The 23,671-nt window shown below is 37.3% G+C and overlaps 1 protein-coding gene across 18 annotated transcripts in view; it reads left to right on the top strand.

Moving 5' to 3' along the window:
* The window catches only part of SOX6 (SRY-box transcription factor 6), a 367,281-nt gene that overhangs the window by 253,754 nt on the left and 89,856 nt on the right, over positions 1-23,671 (top strand). For 15 of the 18 annotated variants that reach the window (XM_054067010.1, XM_054067011.1, XM_054067004.1 and 12 more), the window contains one exon: positions 18,091-18,214. In XM_054067010.1, coding sequence (XP_053922985.1) covers positions 18,091-18,214 — 124 coding nt within the window. The remainder of the gene's footprint in view (positions 1-18,090; positions 18,215-23,671) is intronic. The other 3 variants (XM_054067005.1, XM_054067019.1, XM_009571812.2) reach the window with 1 other exon arrangement.

Raw genomic sequence — 23,671 nt, 5'->3', positions numbered from 1 at the left:
CTAAATCAAACTTCTTTTTTTTTAATTTCGAAAGAAAGCTGGTGCTAGCTGTTACAGCTAGATTTTCAGACTAGTACGGGCAGATTTTGTTGCAGTTGTAAGTCTTAAGGCACTTATTTCTAGTGCATCTCCAGCATCATGTCTGAAATTTGTTTGCAGTGAATTCAGGCAACAGTATGATTTTATAACATGTTTCTGAAACATTCTTTACACAAAAACCCTTTGCGTTTTGCAAGGAAGCTGTGGCTGACAGAGTTGTAGTGCTGGTGTGTGTCAAGTCTTTCTTTAAATGACTTACTTTTTCTCTCTCCCAAAGCCATGAACTTCACCATTTGTATCAACAAGATGTTTTTCTTTTCCTTAGGAGTTTAAATGGGAGAAAAAATAATTACACATATTCAATGATCAGTCATGGTATTCCATTGTTTAACCTAACTACAAGACAATGCTGCTATAGCTCCAAACTGTTAAGTATTTGAAAAAAGGAGAATACATTACAGAAGAATAAGCCCTGCAGAATATATATTGAGACAGACCAGATTTAATCAACTTTTATAGGTGCAAATGTCTCACTATTACAAAACCCACTTTTGAAATGATCTTTTATTTTTAAATGATCTCATGCCAGCCACAGGTACAGGCATATTTGTGGTTTCCCCAGATATTGAATGAAGTTCTGTACTGAGGTCAAGCGCTCTCGTGACATTTAACCATTGGAAACGAAAGAAAACATTTGTGGTGTGAAACAACAGCACGTACTTGACCCTCCAAAGCATATCCATTTATAAATGGATAAAAGTGACTATTTAAAGTTGTTTTATAAGGGAACCACTGTGCCCGCTGAAACCCCTTAATTTACTGTTTGAAAAAGCAAATGACGTGTGGGTACAGGAACATGCGTTTTTTAAAAAGCATCTGTGGTGTTCCTTGTGTTGCATTTGATCTTAGTGGTAAAACAACAAAGCCAAATTTTAGAGGGACTTTGCTGCCATCCCATTTTTAATTCACCATTATGTGTTAAAATAACCGTTAGTTTAAAGTTAACAATCACTGCCTTGCTTTCAATGGTTGCTCAGGTATTCCTTTCAAACCAGTTTATATTTTTACAGTTTGTTTTGCATAAGGGATGCATCCCTAGATGTAGATTAGGGAGCTGGTGGTGACTGAGTCACATTGCCTTCCTACTCCCTATTTGCTGTTGGGAAGAGGATGAATGAATGAGAGAAAATGTTATTTCACAATTTTTTCTGATCTCCTTACGTGTATGCCCAAGCTGCATAAAAAATTTCGTTGTTTAGGTCAGCAAAGACTCTCTGTTCTGCCTTCTTGTGTGCTTGCAGGAGTTGGCATGGGGTTATGATTCGAGTGCTGCTACAAGGAGGTGTGTTCCCACCCATCCTTGTTTCCCAGCTCAAGCAAAGCAAGGCAGTGACACTCAACCTCTTTTCATTGAATTGTTTTTTTCTTTTAATATCCTTTGACTTAGAGCATAATTGTAACTTATAAATAGCTTGAAAATATCAGTAAGCGTCAAAGTGCACTTGCCTGTGTGGAACTCCCCAAAGATTATAAAATGTGAGAAGTTGATTGGATCTCGAGGAAAACAAATCAGCATTAAAATGTGGTTTTGATGCATGAGAGACTTTCAGAATGTATTTTTAAACAATCTGGGCATAAACAGGTCAATTGAAGACAACTTCAAAAAGATAGCTTTCTTGAACCATCTATAAGCATTTTGTCAAAGAAAGCTGAACTATGACTAATTCTGTGAGTGGTATGAATTATTAGGTGATGAATTTTAAAAGTAGTGTCCAGATGTAAATAGTGAAAGCATCCAAAATATTATTCAGCAGCTGCAAGAGCTATAGGAAAAGCTGACATGACAAATTTAGTCATTTCTTAATCACTTTCGTTAGGCGGTATTGTCAGTTCCGAGAGGCAAATTTTCATCTTGATTTACGCCTGTAATAGAAATGGCTGAAAACTGAAAAGTTCTCCGAACTGTTTACTTAAAAACCACCTTTTAGGCCATTTTGGAAGATTCCTATGACCTTACAATAGTGTTCTTTACATATGGGAGTTAAAAAATACACGTTTAGACAGCTTATATCAACAAAGCAATTTTTTCCACCTAAAAAAGTGACCTTAACATGTGTGCAAGTGGTAGAAACTGGCTTAAATATATTATTTACGGCTATTTCAAAATTCATTAATTAGTTACATTTGATTTAAACAAAATTGATTGTTAAAGCAGAAAGTAGAGGTTGATATGAATTCTATTCTGCAGTGGCTTTCAGATAAAAGAAGCAGTGACCCAACTCATTAGCCCTTTGATTTAATATATTGACACTTGGGTACAAATAATTCCGTTTAGTGGCTTTTGCTTCCCAGGGATCAATTTAATTAGTTATAAAATGTGACTTCATGTCAGAAGCCAGAAGAAATGCTGACGTTAAATAAAGTCATACGCAATTTAAACAATAAAGCTATCGATGCCTGGTTAAAAGTTAATGATGCACAAAAAATGGCTTAATAGAGACAACCTCAGCAATGAAAGTGATGGTAGGAAAATTAAGCTAAGTGGATGAATGAGAAATGGTGATGTTGTTGGATTGTTAAAACAAATTCATGGATGGCCTCATGGTTCATTTCATAGTACTGTATGTTCCTGATTTAAATACATGTTTGAGGGTAACTCTGTACTTTTATATTAGGAGTGACAAGAAGTGGTCTGAAACCTTTCTCCTTTAGGTTCTAGAAAAGGGCACGCAATTTACCTGTGCACATTCATTTTCGATGTACCCCCCGGGATATCATGTGATGACCCAATATTAACCATAATGACCTCGTATTAAAATATTACAAGTACTAATATTTGCACAGTTGGTTGTGACCCTGGTCAGGATCAGTGTCTTATTATGGTGGGTGCTATTGTTGTACTGTACAAATAAGGAGGAACAATTTATGCCTTGAAGAAGGACAGAAGCTAATTTTAAAGCACCATATCCTTTCAAAATGCATTTAATGCTGTGGACTTAATCTGCTTGTGTTATCTAAGCAGAATAAGAATGCTTAGTGAAAAAAACAGCAACCCATAAAATTGTTGGTGCTCAGATTTAATAGTGAATTGATATAGTCACCTCAGATAAAGATGTATAGGCAGCAGAATATGCTAAATAGATTATAGATCAAAACAAAAGATAAAGAATTGTAATTCCTTAGCCTAAAAATATATGTTAGCCAAATGGCCTCTGACATAAAAATTCTGATCAAAATTAACACAAATAGCTTTTGATTTGCTTGTGATTTATCGCTATTCAGATGAGACTGGGGTTAGTCTACCTGTGATGAAAAAAACCTGATATAAAAATGACCTGATGTTGAGCTAAACCATGCTATATTTTCATTTGTATTAATCTTTTCAGGGGCAGACGGATTCCAATTAGAAAGGCCAATCATGGAAAGGAACAGTAGTAAATTAGGCAGTTAGATAATAATTTTCAACAATTGTACACAATTGGGCTCATCTACAGACTCTTAGAAAGCTTGAAGCTGAGCATCAGGCAGTGGTTATTACCTGCTAAAAGCATTAACAGTAGCTACGGTAACTTGTGAAAGATAGAGGGGATATGCCTTAGAATAAAACCTCTGTGTGTCAGAAGGATTTTCAGACTGTACAAGAGTTATGTTTTTTTTACTAATGTTAGGCAAACTGTTTTGTCTTTGCATTGACTTTACATTGGCCGCAGCCTACACAGAGTGAACTGCTGGAAAAAAGGGGGGCATTATTACTTTTTACTGTGTGCGGGCCAGCCAGTAGTTAGAGAGGGGGCCCATGTTTTCTTAGGGCTCAGATGGCAAAGCTAAGTATTCAGCCTACGGCAGGAAAAAAGTGCCTTTTTTGTTTTCTGGCTGGAGAGTCCAAGCATTCCCAAAGGAACACAATGAATGGCCCATTTTGTCTGACACTGTTTCGTAGACATAGAATTCTTGTTTTTTCATAATTATTCTTGCCCGTCACTGGGTGTGCACATGACATTTGAGCGTGTTTTAAAGTCTTAACACACTCATGTGCCTGCAATAAAGTTACTCATAACAATCCAGGCTTTCTGCAGACAACAGAGCAGGGTCTGTTGTTTTCACAAGTCACAGCAGCTGGGAGGCAATTGTGAAGACAACAGCTTAATCTAGCTGGAAAATACAGGAAGAAGAGAATATACACTCAATTTCCTTCCATATTATTGCAAACAATGCAGAGGGCTTTTTTTTGTTGTTGTGGCTTTTTCTTTTCTTTGCTCTGGGTGGTCTGACTGAAAATGTGAGTGGCATAAAATACACTAGTAAATGTACTTTGAATTTTCAACTTGTTGCATTTCTATATTCGTGCTGATATGCCTAAATCTGTTAAAGAGTGACAATATTAATCTACATGACGACTTTAAAAATCATACAAAAGCAGCTTTACTTTGACCTCATCTACACAGTGTTTACACTGGTGTTGGTTTATGACACAGGTTGCAGTTGCTTTTGAGTTACACTGGTCTAAAATGGAGCTTAGAGAAAATCTGATTGCTGAAAAATTCAATTTGAAACAACATTAGTTAAAGAGAAAATAAAGCTAGGCAGCCTTAGGTGTTTGAAAGTTGTATTTTAGCTTCTGTGTAAAAGGACAAGGGCACTCAGTAATTTGTTTCTTTATTGCATGCTTCTGAATCTGTCGATTAATCATATTTGTAAATGCTTCATTTATTTCAGAAGCACATTTACAAACAAAGCATGCAGTAAATTAACATGCAAACTCAGTTAAAAAGCATCATAAGTAGGGAGTGATCAGTTTTTCCCTAGCTATATTTTCTGGTAAAGTTTTGGGAAATATTAGGGAGCTGTTTTTTTTTTTTTTTCTTGATGCAAAGGATTAAAAATGAAGAGGAACATATATTTCAATTATTATGTCAACACTAGAAGGAGTAGAATTCAAATTAACATAAATTCAACTGGAGAGGTGGGGGTAGCTTAGCAGTCACCATTAGATGTTGTTTCAGTGACGGTAGATATTCCTTCTAAGAAAAGGGGATATTTATCCAGTTGCAGTAAATGTACCTTCCTTTCTTATTACATACAGCAGATTTCCAGTAACCGTGGCAGGCAACTCAGATGGGAAAGATTTTTATTATGCATAGCACAGAGGTTATAGCAGTGACTGGTAACAGCAAAAGCCAGTCAGACAGTAAGTATGGAAAATGAATGAGTGATTTGAAAATTGTCCAGACTTCCAGGAGAGAGATTCAAGATCAAGTTGGCATATACTGAAAAAATAGAATGTGAATACTTAGATGTACACTCTGCTGTTTGTAACAGACCTGCAAGTAGTACAGTACCACATGCACTGGCCAGCTTAGGAGCAGTGGTATCAGGGGTACATGTACCATTGGAAATGCAGTGGGTATTACTCTATTCAGCCACAAAATAAAGGTGGTAGTTAGTAATAGTATTGCATAGGCATCTGATTTTTTTTTTAAAAAACATGGATGTGGATTTCAGGGGCCAGTCATTAAATCTTTTAGGGACACTGCTGACCTAACAGTAAGCAAAATCTCTTCATCTGTTTTCCTTTAAATACACCACCACAACTATGCCCTCCATTTCCCTTAAAAGTACAAAACCAATGTGGTCCAAAATGAATGTACTGATTAGTTGGTCTGTGCATCTCACATTAAGACTGTTCAACCCATTTGCCCTCACATCTCACAAATCCTGTATCAATAGCTTGTTTTCTTGTATTTCCTTTTGTGGCAATTTTGGAGTTAAACTGACTCGTGAGGAAAAACAAACAAACAAACAAAGCCCCCCCCCTAATAATTGTTTTGAAAAATGCATCTAAAATGAAATGGAAAATTACATCCTGAAAACTGTTATTTACCTGAAAACACAGCGGAGACAAGTATGTGGTAACAAAACAGGGAGTTCGGGGAGAAGCATTGTTTGCTCTGAAAACCCTCGAGTGCACCAGGAGGGCTGTAGAAAATCTTGATTTTGCTTTGTTTCAACTGTATGTGTCCATCCTAAAAAACAGATGTTTGTGGGTATCCCCATTTCCTTGATATGACGCTGTCTAAGCTTTTTGTTTGGTATTTATGATGGTGACCTTCTTAAAGCCAGGAAAGCCAAATGTACTTCACTGTAGTCTCCTTCCCCATGATGGAAGTTTATTGACAAGTTTTGGGGATGACTTTCTGGGTATCGGAGGCCTATAAAGAGAAATTACTGCCAGGATAGCTATCTTGTATACACAAAAAATACTCTGCAAAAGAGATGAAGTGAGAGTGAATGCTAGGAGTTTTGCAAGGACACTGAAGGTGAGGAGTGAAAAGTTTAAATGAAGGAGAAGGAACTGGTTTGATAAATAGACAAGACGAGATAGAAGGAAATCCAGCAGTAAGAGATATGAGTGACAGAGTGATTTCCACGTGACTTTTTTTGTTAATCAAGTTGTCTAAAACTGCAGTTGGCCCAGCTGGTTTGCTGACTTCTTTACTCAGCAGCGAACTTGTTAAATGTATAATGCTCCAAGTGTGTCTTTCCAGAGATAGAGGTAGTTTTCCCACACTAAGCTTTTAAGAAACACAGGTTTTGTGTTTCCAAGAAGGTCATTCAAATGGTGACTATCCAGGAATGCAGCAAACAAGTTGTAGAGCCAGGTGGGTCTAAGAACACTGAAATCCTAAGTGACAGATTCAGAAAACAAGAGAAAAGGATATTCTACACATATTTACACCTGTTGTGTGTTTATATATGTATATTCTAAAATATTTATGCAGTATATATATATGTGTAAATATGTGTTCTTGTTCTGTATATTATAAATGGACATGAGTATATACGTAGAGTATGCTTTTCTCTTTATAATATAAAGTATATAAGCATATGTATGCTCTTATCTGTTTTTATAGGTAGAGAAAGAGAGACATTCACTTTCACTTTAAGAAAATGTCTAATAGGAAATCTCTGCTTGTTAAGATGTGTGACTTTATAATAGAATGTACTATACCTAACTTCCATAGTGCATACCTTTTAAAAGTAATCTTCTAGTGAGTAAGCAAATTTCCATGAGGGCATCTAATTTATGGTATTTAACCATTGTCCACACAGGGATGTAGTGCAGAAGCACTAAGATGCTAAAAATACATATCCTGAAATGCTTTGTGGTTGTTTCCTATATGGTAGAACCCTAAAACAGGGCTTCAGAATGGTACACTGTGGCTTCCAGGTAAACACAGATGTAGTACTCTGAACAGAGCTATTGAAAGAAGCTTTTTTTCCCAAGCTTTTGGTTTTTTACTTTGATTTTGAAGTCTCTTTAGAGAGGCATTTCTGTAGAGTTCCTTCTCTTGTTGTCGTATTACCTGAACAATGACCCAAATTATGACAAGGGTAACTTACTTTCTGGATCTGGCTGTCACTGGGGCATGCCGTTGCGTCTCACAATTTTGCAAGATGTTATGTTAGACTGATGTGTATCTGTTTGTACCACCAAGTCAACCCTCATCCTTTTAAGTTTTTTTTTTTTCCTATCTCTAAGTCTCTTTTCTTCCAGTTCCAATGTATGTAAAAAATGTCAGCACTAAGTAGCTCCTACTTTGGAAAAAAAGTATCACTTCAGCTGCTCTTGCAAATTCTTTCACCCTCTGAGCAGTGATTAATATACAGGTTTAAGAAGAATTTTTAAACAAAACCTGGAAAAAGAGGAAAAGAGCAAATATGCAGGCTAATGGTGTACCCTGAAGAGAGCAAAATGCATTTTTTAACAAGCCAAGCATAGCAAAAAAGCTATTCTACAGTGAAATTAATAATTACCAAAAAGATTTGCTAACATTATTGTTGTATCCTTTATGAGAATATGGGTAACATGTTTAAAAAACATGGGAAGTGTGAATCAAAGCCCAAAGATTCAAACTGGTCTCTAATTTTTAATGTGAATTCTATTCATATGCCCCGGTGCATAGACTGAAATACAGTTTGTATATAACAACTGTCTTTAGAGTTGTGACACTTAACCTGAAAATTGTTTCAGTTCCTCCAATATTATGGATTTCTAATTAAGATAGCTTAACAAAGCCTTAATGCAGGAGGGCATCTTAGTGCCACATGTAGTAGGTGCTTGGCTGTAATATGTGATTTCAGCCCCAAATATTTTCTGAAGGCAAGGTTTGTTTATTAACTGAACCCCATGCTGAGATTCAATCAATCTAATACAGGCTGAGTTTGAAGTTGAACATTCAAACGTATGCCCATACATCTTGGGCATATATCTTACATAATGATGTTGGCCCCGGACATCTTTCTGGGTTTGTTTATGTCTGTTATGGATTCCCCTCATTATCCATGCTGTTTGAGGGATTCCCTTATGGATTCAACCAGTTTATTGCATACTTTTTTAATTTTATGCCAAACTTAATGTTCTGAGTGGTAACTTGTATGGTAGCTCTGTACAGCTTCCTCACAAATCCAGAGCTGAATACTGCGATTAAGGTTAAATAAAATAGTATTGAAACCAACATACTGCGAAAGAGGTATGTAAGAGAATACCTCAGGAGAGACAAGAGAGTTATGGAAGTAACATGAATGATAAAAAATTAAGATGTTGACTACTCTTCCTCTTTCTACTCCTTTTAATTATGGTTAACTATTAGAGCCACAATTCTGTAATTTACAAGGCGTTTCTTATTGAGCATCTATAGTAATAATGCTGGGAAGTCTTATTTATTAAATTTCATCAGAATGAAGGGATGTTGTAATATGCTGGTCACTAAGAATATCTATGTGTGCACACAACTCCGAGTAATGTTAATTGGAGTTGCACATGCAGGTCAGCCGGAGAAGAGTCTTAAATATAGACAGCAGAGACTGGTATGGGCCATGCTCTGTTCTCAGGAGTGTGTCCTGCTTCACTGACGTAAGTGGAATTTTTGAGGCTTTCCTCCTGAGAGATTAACATTGCCCTTCTCATACTTGGTGTATAGTACCCATTTAATTCTTGTAGGAGAGTTTACCAGGGGTAATATATGTCCAGAAGAAAGTAGAGCTAAGAGACGTTTTTTTCTTATAAAGCCATTACATTATGAAAGATGTTGTTTTCAATCTGAAAAAGCAGATTTATAAACACTTAATTCATCAGTTCCCCATGCCTTTCATTTGAAATAAACAACCAGCAGTGTTATTTTAAAATAAGGCAGAAGGTGTAACAAAAATTAAGTAAAGGTTTGAGAAATATGTGATTGATGATTAAAAAACAGAGACAGAAGGGGTGGGGGGGTGTCCGTCTACAATTCATTAATCAGCCAAAACTTCTATTTGAGCGTGCATTAAGTCAGGAAGATGAGAGAGTGTGTCTGGAAAATTATTCTTTCTTTGTGAAGTAGTCTCTCAGAAATATTCCCTTGTTTCTTAAATCTGAAGACATCCTTTGACTGACTTTATATCTATTGATGCTAGAGAAAACAAAGGAAACTTTAAAACCTGGAAACATAAACATCATTGAACCACCCACTTTAAGAAAAGAGTGGTGCAGGAGAGGGAAAAAGAAAAGAAAGAAATCACAGTGGATGTTTTTGAGAAGGGAACATGCTATGCTGTGTAAAGGGGGCTAATGTAACAAGAAGTCATCTATTCTTGATTTCTTTAGACAGCTATAGCTTTGTGCCTTGTCTAGTTTCTACATTTTAAGAGCTTGTTCTGTGTGGCAGAAATAATACAATAAATGGGTTTAACCACATTTGTCTCAGCTAGACAGTCTGCTTTGTCAAAGATTGCTGGTACAACATAAACAAATTATGTGTTTGTAGTGCTTTTCAATGAAAGCCTATCTAACAGAGCAGAGATTGTGTTTCAGCAGCTGTAGATTTAATCTCCTACCTGTCAGTTAAAGCAGGCATTTCCTGAGCAGATAAGGCCTGGCTGCAGAGGGGAGCAGCCACAGCTGGACAAAGGGCCATTGTTATTGCCTCGCAATTCTATGTAGATTTGCCAGTGCATTTCATCACACCAACTCTGAGCATGTTTTGGTTACAGAGGAGCCAGCCCTTTGCAGCAGGTTCGGCAGGCAGAGAGAAAGGGAATTGCAGCACAGCTTCATGGTATTGACTCCCACTGATTGTCATGAGCGACTGAAGAAAATATCCCAACTTTGAAAGCAGCGTCACTCTAATGTGAGTGTGATCATAGAATTCATGGCAAAGCTCTATTCACAAGCCGAAAGCACGCTTTAAATAACATTGGAGTTCTGACAAATAGGGGAAAGCCAGAAAATTCGAAGATCGGCGTTCCGTCTTGAATATCAGGATTCCCTGTACAAAAGGCAGCACAGCAGTGGGGTTTTATGTCTGAAGTATAGCTTTTGGTGGAATTTTAACACCCAAGCTTGGATAGGAAGCACCTAATGCTCATTTTAAATACGCTCCCTGGTTTTCTGCCTTATTTTATCTTTTCAATGATTTTATTCTTTCAAAATGTTTTTGTAGATGAATCATAAATGTGGTAGAGAGTTGAGGAGCCAATATAACTGATCTGAGCCAAACACAGCTGGTGTAGGAAGGAAGCCGGCTGTGTGTATGTCACTGGAAGTTTAGAAACTCTCTGTGGTTACTCCCAAATCTGCAATAATTACTGTATACCTAGCAGTGGCAATCACCTCAGTCATACTGTGCAATCACACCAGTTTCTTGGAGCCTTTTCTGAGTGAAGAAGGTCAGAATGTGTCAAAATTTGAGGAATCCTAGGAAGAGATGGAACAAATTAATTTTTGGATGTAATCAGTATTCTGATTTGACTTTGATCTCTGGATACAGGAGTCTTCAGCATTAACTAGTTCTCCACATAGTTGCCTTTGATGACCTTTTATGTTTTGATGTAGAAACTCCATAAACATAATGTAATTTCTGGAAGTTATATGTGCTACTATTCTGGATTAAATCTCTTTCAAAAATATACAGAAGCAAGAATATTCTCACTAGACGTGAATGCACTTTGCACTTTGGGTATTTCTGTATTCAAACGTGCGGTAAGGTGTAAAGGTTACAAGCAGCAGATTACAATGGAATTGGTTTATATCCATGACACATTGTCCCTTCGGTGACTAGAAAAGAAATGAAGGCCTCTTTGAGTGTCCACGTGTCTAAATTGTAGATGTAATATTGTCAACTGAATGGGTCTTTGAGCTTGAAATAGTTAATAATTGTAAACAATTCATAATCAGTTGCAATACAATATAGTTAGAAATCTTGGAATATCAGTGAAAATATAGAAAGCTTTACAAACAATATGCTCACGAGGAAGAAATTCTTGTAGCAAAAGAAATCGCAGAACTGTTAGCATCAGTGATCCCTGGATTTCAGATATTTTCTGTTACCTGTTTAACATAAAAGAAAATCCCCATCCTGCTCTGCTGTTGCACTTTTTTTTTTAACTCTATAAGACAGAAGGAGTTTTGGTTGGAGGTATTGAAAGATGTTTCTGTTTTTGTTTCCGCTTCTGCTGGAGCTGTTCTCTAAAGTGAAAGACAATCCTTCCTTTAGTAATCATCAGTGTTGTGGCACTAGGTGATTTTTTTATACTGTACATTGCAAGCCCTTCTATTTGAGGGAATTACATTCATGTTAATAATTAGGGATGGGTACTGTCCAAAACAAGAACTCTGTCTTGAAATGATGTGTGTTTGTGGAAATGCCTTAAAATCACCTATATGACATGCAAATTTTAAAGCGTCTCTTGCTCTAAAGTTTTCCATCAACAGGAAATTTTGATGTACTCCAAAAATCCTGCACATTTTGATATCACCATAAAAATATTAGCTAATAAAGAATTTTTGACATAGTTTATATTTAGATTTGAGCTCAGGTAATGGAGCTTCCATATATAACATATCAACAAGTATCATTAGGCTGCAATATTTTTCTTATTTTGGCATGAATAAGACAAGGTGCAAATGAGAAACATACATCTTCACTAGTCTTTGGAAATATCTGAAATAATTGACTTGCTCAGTCTTCTGTGATGGCTTGGTGACCACAAACTGTGACAATTTGCATAATAGTCAACTCTTCACTTCTGTAGAGATAACTGTTTGTATCTGATTAAAATTAGGACTGTTTTAGTTCTCTTGACTTTTCCAGAAGTTGCAGAAATAGAGATTTGCTGTTATGCTTTAACCAAACAAATGCACACATGGGGATAACAATATGCTGAGTTTATGCAGATTTTACAACACAAATCTGAATAAAATACCCACTAATAGACCCTTAAGGAGTAATAAACACACATGAATTTTCCTTAGTTGCACTTTAAAGTGATTTTAACATACTACTAGACCTTAACAATAATATTTAATTGACAAGATTATGCATTTGTATGGATTGAAAAGGTGGTAGATCTCTAATTCCAAATGAACTATGAATTCACTTTTGCATAACATGTTTTATTTATTTCTCTATAGCAGAGATGTTCTCCATCCCTCCTAGTGAGAGTTTCTTAAAATACAGACAATTTAAATAGATTTAATTACCATCTATCATACTCTTAACTTTATGAGATCATCTTTAGTTGAATTCTGTATTTCCAGCTAGTCAAGGAGCTAGGTAAAAGCAGGGCAACACAATGAGAAGCTAAAAGAAGTGAAATGAGACCTAGTGTTAAAAACTGTTCTGTTTTCAATGTAGTTGGTAGTATTTTCCTGTTGGTCTATTCACTATTTCCCAAGCAGATGGAATTTAAGTTTAGTTCGTTTAAAGTTTCAAAGTATTGAGGAAGAAATAATAATAATAATAAAGGATGCTCTGTTTCGCTCTATGATCATGGCTGCAATTTTCACATTAATGTTGCGGGCACTGCAGTAGACTTAAATCTCCAAATCATGCTGAACCATTGGACAAATGGAAAAAATGATAGGGGAAAAGAAAGAAAATAGCAGTTACAATCCATTTACAAAATCAGTAGTGGGCTGCGTATTTTTCATAGTATTTCCCATATGAAATGTTCTCACTTTGCAAGTCTATGGTATCTTTTTTACAGTTTATTTGCCAACACTCCCCCTGGGATCTCATTGGCAGACATTTTCTTTGTGGCTCATGTACTTTCACTGAGAGGAAATATTTTTCAATTAGACTGTAGATAATTAGATGGCAGATAAATTAGAACATAATATACCTCCCTATATAGATATAGCTCCAGTGATTCTATATTGCTAAAAGGAGCAGAAAGAAGTCTCTGAATAATTTTAAATGTAGGAGCTATGTCAATGCAATTTTTCAGTGTCTTATCTATGATGCCGTGCCCACACGATCACTTTTAGTCTGTTGGAACCCACCTTTCTTCAACTGCTGTTCCTTCTAACACAGAGTCCCAGTTGCTTCTCTGGTATTATTTATGCTAGGGAGGATTTCTCACTTAAGCGTTTGTGTCCACTCTCACATATTAACTTCACATTAGAGAATGCTTAGGCATTAATGGCACATTAATTCAAAGACTTGAGAAGTCTTTGAAAAATAACCAGATCCTTTATAACTGCACTGGTCAGCTAATCCAGCCTTAGTTGCTTTGCTTCACCAGAACAGCACAAATAAAACAGCCATACCATTCAATTATAATCAGAGAGAGCTTTTTATTTTTTTAAGTACAATTCTTTTGCAGTTTTCTAAATAGATAAATTTTGGGACCAGAAAAAGGCTTAGTCATGGCATGAGTTCATTACAATTTTAGCTGAGTTGGGATGAGATTTGGGCCCAAACCTACAAAAATTTTCGCACATTGCAGCATTTAAGCATTTAAGCGGTCCCACAGACTTTCACATATACAAGTTTCCCTATTTCTTTGTGCAATGTGGTGTTTGATTTCTAGCAGTATCACCAAAATGACCTAGTTGAAACAGAATTCAAATTTAGAAAATTTCTTCTATTTCTTCTCTTACCATGAACAACAACCTCCAGCACTAGACATTGAAATAAATATACTTCCAATGATGGTATAAAAATAGTAGTGCCATATATCATATGCAGACTATTTAAAAGGCAGATAATTTAAATACATATAATATTCAGGATATTTTAAAACTTGTACTAGTAGTATCAGGGGCACAAATACTACTTTCAGTGCCATTGTGATTTTTAAAATGAATCAACCTAAATGTAACCTGTTCAGTTGTCAGATATAGCCATTATGTTCTATCCTACAAACATGTATTTTGAGCATTCTGCTCTTGAAGGCTGTGATCTGTATAGCTAAGCAGAAGTGTGTGAGCTGCCTTTTTGCTTGCACTGCTACTGTCCTTTTCTTTGAATGCCTTTACTTCTCTAGCCGCAAGCTGAGTTATGGTGGAGGCAGCTTTGGCTTTTAAAAGACAGAACCCTTCCTATTCCTTGGTCTCACTTAGTCTGCTGTGTTCCTTATCCAAAAGAGGCAGATCATTTTTATTCAAGGCATTATTTCTGTATGACATATCACTTTGGCTTTCATTTTCCAAGCACAACACTAACCATCAATGGCTTTCTAACAAGGAGCATTGTTCAGCCGACTTCTGAGATTGCCATTCACATGGCTGTGGGACACAGCACTGCAGATCTGCCATTTATCAAACAGGCCAGCAACTTTTATTATTTCAGGGAGAATCAAATTGGAAGTTGCTTCTTGAACTAATCAGGGCTGATTTGCTCTGAAGTTGCTTCCTGACTTAGATCTCAGGCAAGGAAGTGCTGTAATCAGTTCCCAAGGGCCGTTGGAGTTGTGATGGGATATTAAAGGAATGGTACACTACCTTTTAAGAGTTTCTTAATCTTGGTGGCTTCTCACGTTTAACACAGTTAAACAGACCTTGTTGTATAGAAGCAGTGATTAATTTTATCAGGTGGATTTGTATAAGACATGATTTTACTTGAGGCTGCAGAACAGAATTTTGGAAAGAATAGACTCACGTTTCCTCCAGGGTTTGCATGGTTCTGTTAAAGTTATAGACAGGCAGAATTGTTCAAAACCAAACATTTACTACGCATCACAAAAAAAAAAAAAAAATCTTCATGAAAGAGAAAATGAGTCCCCCTGAGTGTCACTGTTTGCATATTAGCCCATAGTAGGGGCTCTGCCAAGTTACTCGCTGACTGACTGCTGCAGATGCTCTTTCTCAAGTATTCTGAGTGAGATCTTTAGTGCAAGTCTTTAGGGACAAACAATAGCACCTGTTCCTCACAAGACAGCAGTCCAGTTAGTCCATTCATGTATCTTTAATGAAGCTCTGGGGCAGATGGCAAAAAATGGCATCATCAACAACTTAGCACAGAGGAGACAAAAGGGGAAAGCGCCGATCCAACAATGCGCTATTTTTACGAATGGGAAGAGACAGACTCTGAGTGTTTTTCGGGCATCTGCTACAGTCTTGGTTTTCAGAAAGACCTGAGGAACATCTCAGCAATTAAAATTTCTGGACATGTAGCCGATTTTATGAAGTACACCAATCAACCCCTCCTCCCAATGTCTTCCCCCCCCGCCTCAGTGAAATCAAAATAATAATAATAAAAAAAAAAAACTAGGAAAAAGAAATTGTCAAAAATTAAGGTGTCTACTGGTTTTACCATTAATTTTAGATCTTTAATAATTCAATGAACAATGATACTTGTATATTCTCTTTATTTTTAATGCTTTTTTTGCTTTTCAGTTCACCTGTGCTGAAAATTGACAACCATGTATATAACAATTCCGAGTGATACCAACATTTACCTAGGAACAGTATTTAATGTGTGCCTGAAGGAAGACACATGGGAGGGTGTAGTTGTCATTCTGTATGGGCTTTTTTCAGTGTGTATAACTGTCTTAAGCATAAACTCAAACTTACACTTTGAAAGCAAGCCACCTTTAGCCGGAGTTACATTGCTTTATGTAGGCTAAGGACCTGATCCAACATTCACAGCAATATTTCAGGGAGGACTCATAGATAGCCAGAACATGCAGTGGTAATTTTCTGCACTTCCAGAATTGCTTTTATATGAAAATTTAAAACAAAACCTTTTTGGATATGGTGGAGTGGATCCAGCACTACGATAGTACATTGGGAAGAGGCTTATGAAATACCTGTTGTAGGACTTGGTCCTAATTATGCTTTTCAAATTATTTTTATGACACTGAGATGCAAAGTTTTGATCTGGGTGTATACAACCATCACACTAACCACAATACTCGCTCTGATCTCTTCTGTTTTGTGAGTTTGTGTTGGTGTCTTGTACCTTCACAACTCGATGGAAATAGTGTGTGCATGGTGATTGAAAGAGATATTTCTTAAGCCTTGGGTCCATTTGATTAGATTGTTGTTGGGAAGTACTAAAACCGACTATAGATGATAATGTTTTGAATTCCTTCCAGTATACTCCATAGCTGTTTCTATCAGGCAAAGCCTGTAGTTTTCAATTGCTGTACTCCTCTAGAGCCAGTGTGAAGGAAAATAATGCAGCAAAACTTACACCATTTTATCAGAGGTAAATGCCTGTGCTGGGCACATGGGGATCAACCAATCTAACCAAGTTTAACTCATACCCTAAAATGCATAGCCAGGCTTACCTCAGCTAAAATGAGAGAAATAGCTGCTCGAAGCTAGTTTCTTTCATGCCCCAGTGCCATAGCAGTAATTGCACAAAGACCTTTTCATTATAAGTTGATTTTCCTGAGAAATAGATTAAAAAAATACTGTAAAGTGTTTATTTTTTGCTTGACCTTTATTAACCTACATCTTAGGGCTTTCCCAAGAGAAGAGTTGTTGGTAAATTAACCCTCGTAGACACACACAGTAGCATTTCTGCTCTACATCAGTGGTTGTGAAAGTAATGGGGATATGACAAGAAAATTTGGCACTATTTAAACAATGTCATAGGTCAACATATGGGATTTGTCCAAAAAAGATTTTTGGGAATTAAATGAAAAAAAATTGCTTGAAGCGTACTTCAACTTTTTAATAGTATTTAATGCCACCAATTTATGGTGGGATGAGGGCAAATTTTTTTTCTTCTGCCTAAACCTCCAATTTCTTCCTACATTTAATAGCTTTGATATATAAACCATTTTATATTTGATTAACTACTAATCAGAAAAATCATAGTCAAACTCTTGGGTACTTCTAGGGTTAAGAAATGATGGATAAAAACTCTTCATGATCTTAGCCACTGTTTCTGAAATGCATGTAGCATAAATTAAGGAACTAGAAAATTAACGTGAATTTAACAGACATGATCCTATGCCATGTCCCATTTTCTGTATGTTGAATATGAATACTGATATAAGAATTTTTTTCTTTGCGTGTTTATTCTTTTTGATACATTTTTTAAGGTCAAATTAAATTTGATATAGTAGGTTTTATTCTGAAATGGTCTCTGAATACAGCTCCGTAATTACCAAGCTACATGGTAGTGCACAAAGCTATAAAACTACTTAGACAGACTAGCAATTTACATGCTGTAGTGAGGTGTGTATGGCAAAAAGTGTTAGTTTAATTGGGAGCCAAGACATTGGAGCCTTAAATCTTAAGAGCTGAGGTGTTGACTAGAAGACCTGGGTTGTTGGAATGTATATGAACAATACAATGTTGTAAGATCTCAGAATTAAAATTACCCAAAGGATACCAAAATTTGAACATCAAAGTAGCAACTACAGTGTTAGGTTACTTCTAAAACACTTGTCATTCTGCTGTCTGTGACCAAAGAGGAGAAACTTGTGAAAAATGAATAAAAATACTTGCTGCTCTGCTTCTTAAAGAATGCATGGTTTATTAGAAAGGTTTTATAGCCTTTTACCCTTTGCCAGGACATGGACTATTAATTAAAAGAAAATAATAGGGAACCAGGATGATGTAGGAAAATGTGCAGTTCACTGAGACTCTTACACCTTTGACACTGAGGGAAAACAATGTTAGTGAGGGCTTTGATGTGATAATGTGAAATTGGCAGGGATTACATTAAGGAGAAGGTTCTGTGGGACTGTGTGAACACAAGAACACTATCAGTACTGGAGAAATACCTGTCAAGACAAATTTGTGCTATTTTTGATCAGAGGCTCTCTTCTGTTTAGCAGGTTCAGGGTCACATGCCTCCGCTCATGATCCCAATTTTTCCACACGACCAGCGGACGCTGGCAGCGGCTGCTGCAGCCCAGCAGGGATTCCTCTTCCCCCCAGGAATAACTTACAAGCCAGGTAAGCTGACAGGGACATGTAGCATTTAACATTTTAAGATTTTAACTGTAGCTTCTTGTGTGATCTGTCTCATATAGATGATGTTACACAACTGGCATAGCTGGATGGCAATAACGTGGAGTTTTGCAACTCCACTTGAAAAAAACCCTTCTGGTTTACAGGGGATGGATGGAATATTGTGTATTGAACATCATGGGCTTTTTATGACCTTTATTTCCCACAAAATCATTCACTCTAAATATATTGGCCCACTTGCCTAGTAATTTGCACCTGGTCTGCCCCATGACATTATACAAAAGCTATGTATCTTTAATTAATTTTGTTATCTTCAGTATACTTGTCTTTTGTGCCAAAATTCTTACTCTTAATTAGTGATAAAAGTCAGAGGAAGCATAATTTAATTGGAAGGCTTCAAATGGGCAACTTTTTGTTTGATTTTAATCTGAATAATAAAAGGTTTCAGTAGTTCAATCCCAGTCATCATTCAGACTTATAACAGGTCACATAACCTTGCAGTGAAATATGTTTTGAGATGATTTAGCAAATATTATGATTTCTTTCTTTTTTCCTCCAAGTTTACAGGACTCCTGGGGAATTCAATTAGGGATATAATGATTTGAAGCTACTTTCAGAGCCTCCTTGTAAACAGGGCTTTAAATGTTTAAAGACACATTGCCAAAGGAATTCAATGTAGGAAGATAGTTAAGTAAATAAAAGTCAACCTTATTTTCATTTGTACATTCTTTGTAAGTGACCTCAGTCCAGAAGCAGCAACCTTATTTTGCTCATTAATAGTATTCCCTGTCAAGCTGCCTTTAGCATGTTAACCTGATAACTAATAACTACAAAACATAAATGGCAGTTTCTTTTTTTTGACGTTAAATATGAAATGTAAAAAGTAAAGCATTGATCCTGCTCCCACTGATGTTGGTGGTGTTTTTGCTGTTTACAGCAGCAGGAGCAGGGTCAAATCCAAAGTAAAGCCTCATAATAGATGATGTAAACAGCATACTAATTAAAAGCCAGGTTGAACCTAAAATCTTTTCTAGCAAGCTTACTTAATATTAAATGAAGTGAGGCCAAGAAGGATTTCAGCAAGCATTTCCATTTGTCCCACTCCCTTCTGTCTCTTTAGTCTAGGGACTTTGCTTTGTAGACGCAGGATCTTTGTCTTCTTAATATCTTATTTTTAGGTTTAGAAATCCCACAGTTCTTTTCCAATTTGATAAACTGGCACACTGTATACAGGAACCAGTTAGTGGAGCTCTGAAAGACAGCTGGCTCTAGATGGCACAGGATGCTGGTTATTCACACACATCACCACCTCACAACAGCTGGGGACCAAAGTGAAAAATATTTTGTCTCCAAAGATGTAAGATTTGCCAGTTGTGGAAATTGTCTATGACACCCTGGCTAATACCTTTCTTTTCACAGACAAGAGAAAACATGGACTTTAGTTTCCTTGCTTTTCCCATTTTAATCTGAGATGCTTTCTGGATAGTGCCTGTTAATGACTAAGCTGTTGGTTTTGCTTCCCCCTGAAAGGTGATATGTCAAATCATGGTGTGTTAATTTTGGCTCTGTAGGCTGTTTCGTGCAGCAATGGCTCTGGAAGAAGAGTACCAGCATGATTTCCTGCACAAGCAGGTATTTCTGCACTTATTCTAAAGTGCTCCTTACAGCAGCTATCTTAGCACTGTACTGAGTTTATACTGTTTTACCTGTGATCCCATTGACCTCATAGGAGTAGGTGATACAGCTTTAGGCCATTTTTTTTACTTGCCCAAATGCAGAAGAGAGATCTATAACAAATATTAACAGAATGAAGTGCAGGCAGATATCAAGACCTTGATATCTCAGAAAACAAGCAAGCTGTTTGCTAGTATTTTAGTGGTTTATGTCCAGCTGATGCTAGTAAAGACCAGAAATCACAACGTTCTGACTGTACTCAATGGCTTGCAAGAAACTGGACTACTTATGTTTTTAATAGATTTATTATATTCTACAGCATGTGTGGCAAAGGTAGCTGGGCAGGTTAGCAGTTTCTGTTTGAGAGAAATCATGACAAAAAAAACCCCCGTAACTACACTTACTATTGATTAATTCCTATTTTTGGCACTCTCGGCACAGTAGTTAAGGAATTAATGAAACTGGAGATTAAGCTACACTCTTTCATAGAGAGGGTTCTTCAAAGTCATTGCTGAGGAATATTTATGAACTTGACTACTACTACCCATACTCTTCTACTTTTGTGAGAAATGAAACTTTCACCTTTAAAACTGTCAGTTTGGATATGCTTATACTTCTGAGGAAAGATAGGAGATGGATTAACCCTTCACATACTTACCACATTCTTTCTTGTTGCCTGTTGTGTCAGTTTCTATTTCATTTTTCTTCAGTCTGATGTAGGCAAGACTGGGTTTTGACCCTGCCAGTTTTCCTTGACGTTCCTCTCATTTGGTTATGAGGCCCTTCCAGCACATGCCTTAGTTGCTTCTGAACAACTAAGCTCAGAGAGTCATCATGAATAGGAAACTTGAGGAAATGTGGATATGCAGCTATGATTTTTATTAAAGCCTGACACGACAGGGTTTCCTATGGCCTGGCAGGATCTATAACACAAGGTGGCTACAGCCCCCCCTTCAATAGTTTGGAGCTCTAGGGGGTGAAACAGGCTAAAGTTAGCAAGTGCTGATGACAAGTAATAATTACATTAGGAAAAAAATCCCCAAAGTCCTGTGCTTCCTTATGTATCTCAAAGTCATGTAATATAATTTTCCGGCATGGTAAGTACTAATTGAGAAATCAGAGCTGCATAGACCACCTAATTAATTTTTTATACATATTTCAGTATTTATACTGTATACTGGATTAATTAAAACTTTAGGGCGCTGTGCATCTCAAATGACTGTTGTGACTATTGACCTGCAGGCACTTGATGAGCCTCGCAGAATACCTGGTTGTGGGGGTTGCCACTTATTCCAGTGGAAAGCTGAGGGTGGCAGCTGTTAGGAATTTAATACTTGCCCAGAGATGCTATGCAGTTAATGTAATTATTTTGCATTCCAAGTAGAGCAAAGCAACTGCACTGGCTTTCTGACTGTGACCACTATACTTATTACCTAGAACTGGTGAGTAACATAAGTACCATTATACCTCCTCTCCCAGTGCAAATTTCCCTTCACTTAAGCAACCACATGCATTCAGGAAAAGTTAGTGGGTTGAATTACCCTTGAATGGCTTCAGCGTGTTCCCATTAGTGCCCTGGGTCAAGAGAAGAAGACAGTGAGTGGGGGTAAGGAGGAAGACAGTGCTCTCCTCCATCTTACAGTGACTAAAGTATTACTTCTTTCAAGTTTTGTAACTAAGAGGGAGTGGGGAAGTAGGATGATGGCAGACTAAAGATACAGAGTAACACTGGACAGGAGCCAGACCGTACTTTAAGCAGAGCTCAAGGAGAACTATGATTTGCTCTGAGTGGAGAGTGGGAGCACTGTTCTCCATGTTGGCTGCATAGTGGCTGTCCATGTAACTTAGGAGTGAATAGTAACTTCGTTCAATAGATTGTAAACCTCTATGTAAAAGGATTTGTAGAGTGATAAGCTGCAGCATATTTTCAAAGCATTTATTTATATTTCGTATGTTATGTATATTAAGACCATGATTAGAATGGCTAAGAAACAATTCCTGTCTGCCTACCTTGGTCATAGAATCATAGAGTGATTTGAGTTGGAAAGGACCTTAAAGATCATCCAATTCCACTCCCCCTGCCACGGACAGGGACATCTCCCACTAGATCAGGCTGCCCAAAGCCCCATCCAACTTGGCCTTGAACACCTCCAGGGATGAGGCATCCACAACATCCCTGGGCAACCTGTGCCAGTGCCTCACCACCCTCATTGTGAATAAATTCCTCTTTATGACTAGTCTAAATCTGCCCCTCTCCAGTTTATAGCCACTCCCCTTAGTCCTATCACTACATGCCTTTATAAATTTTTTTTTTTTTAATAAAAAAAAAAATGCTTTCTTGTAGGCCTCCTTCAGGTACTGGAAGGTCGCTATAGGACCTCCTCAAAGCCTTCTCTTCTCCAGGCTGAGCATCCCCAACTCTCTCAGCCTGTTCTCATATGTGAGGTGCTCCAGTCATCCTGGTTTATACACAAAAATAATTCACAAGAGATTTTGCTATGCTGGAGATACAATGAAATGTGAAAATGGAAACTATTTTCCCAGCCTCGTGGCAAAAATAGTGAGAAGTGTAGCTGATGTTTTGGCCTGGTTCTGCTCTTTCTTTGGGGCAAATCAACAGTAACTCTTTTGAAATCAAAGAAAATAAGACCAGGTAAAGCATAACAAGCAAAACTGTCAGGCTTACTGTCATCTGGCTGGACTCAGAATATTGCAGTACTGTGAGATGTTTGTCATCAAACTAATTAAACTCATTGATTACAGTAGCTAATCCACGTAACTAACATCATCTTAGATCTGCTGGAATTTACTGATATCCAGCATTGAAGTTTCCATTTCGAACAAGCCTTTCAGAAGTTTTTCCTATAAGGTGGTTTAAAATTTACATAGCACAGTACTCCATTTTCAATAGGCTGCTGTTCCTCTTGGCAGGTGAGTACGGAAAGCATACATCAAATCAACTGTGTACTGAGTTGACCATGTAACTTTGCATGGCAGAGGTGCTGCATGAGTCCAGTTCTAATGGTCTGGGTTAAAGTCTGTCGTGTGTTCCCTGTTCGGTTTAACTGGTTGAAACAAGGGATCAGTAACCTCAGGATTTGTTGTAGCAATTCATATGTACTTCACTCCTAAACATTGAGGTAAGAGACGGAAGTGGTAGTAGGCAGCTGAATGTTTTCAGCTGGGATTTGCACTGAAGTTGTTCTTGTTGGGGCAACTGACGCTACTGCAACATGAGGACATAAGGCAGTGTTGCAGCAAACCCTGCCCAGAATAAAGGCAGAACCTAGGTAGTGTCATCAGACAGGGGAGACACTTCAGAGTATTGCCTTAGATGTTAATAAAGGTAACTGTCTTCCTCAATCCTGGTGCCTCTGCACAGAAAAAATGCATGCCCTACATGGAAATATTGAAGGGGTGGCCATCTGTATCCTTGCTGTATCCCAGCAACACTGAAGAGAGATACACTTTTCTTGGTCTGTTTATTACGGCTGGGAGGGTAGGACCCTGGAATTTTGTGGTCTCTTACATCTCTTCCAACTCTGTCTCCTGTTATTCTGTGATTCCTCATGGAGAACGTGCAGGTAGCAGTCTGAGATCCATGCATGAAAAGACAAATACTAAGTTACAGTCCCCAAATGGGGAAACCATAATCAAACCAAAAAACTTTGTAAGTCAGATGAGAAGAGTCAGCTTGTGTCTTAAATTGTGTTTTAGGAAAGGCAGGTAATAAAGTTACACCTTCCTACCACCCTGAGTCTCACAAGA

This window comes from Cuculus canorus, chromosome 5, assembly GCF_017976375.1.
Source record: "Cuculus canorus isolate bCucCan1 chromosome 5, bCucCan1.pri, whole genome shotgun sequence".
NCBI classification, from domain to species: Eukaryota; Metazoa; Chordata; class Aves; order Cuculiformes; family Cuculidae; genus Cuculus; species Cuculus canorus.
This window is presented reverse-complemented; position numbering and strand designations above follow the sequence as displayed.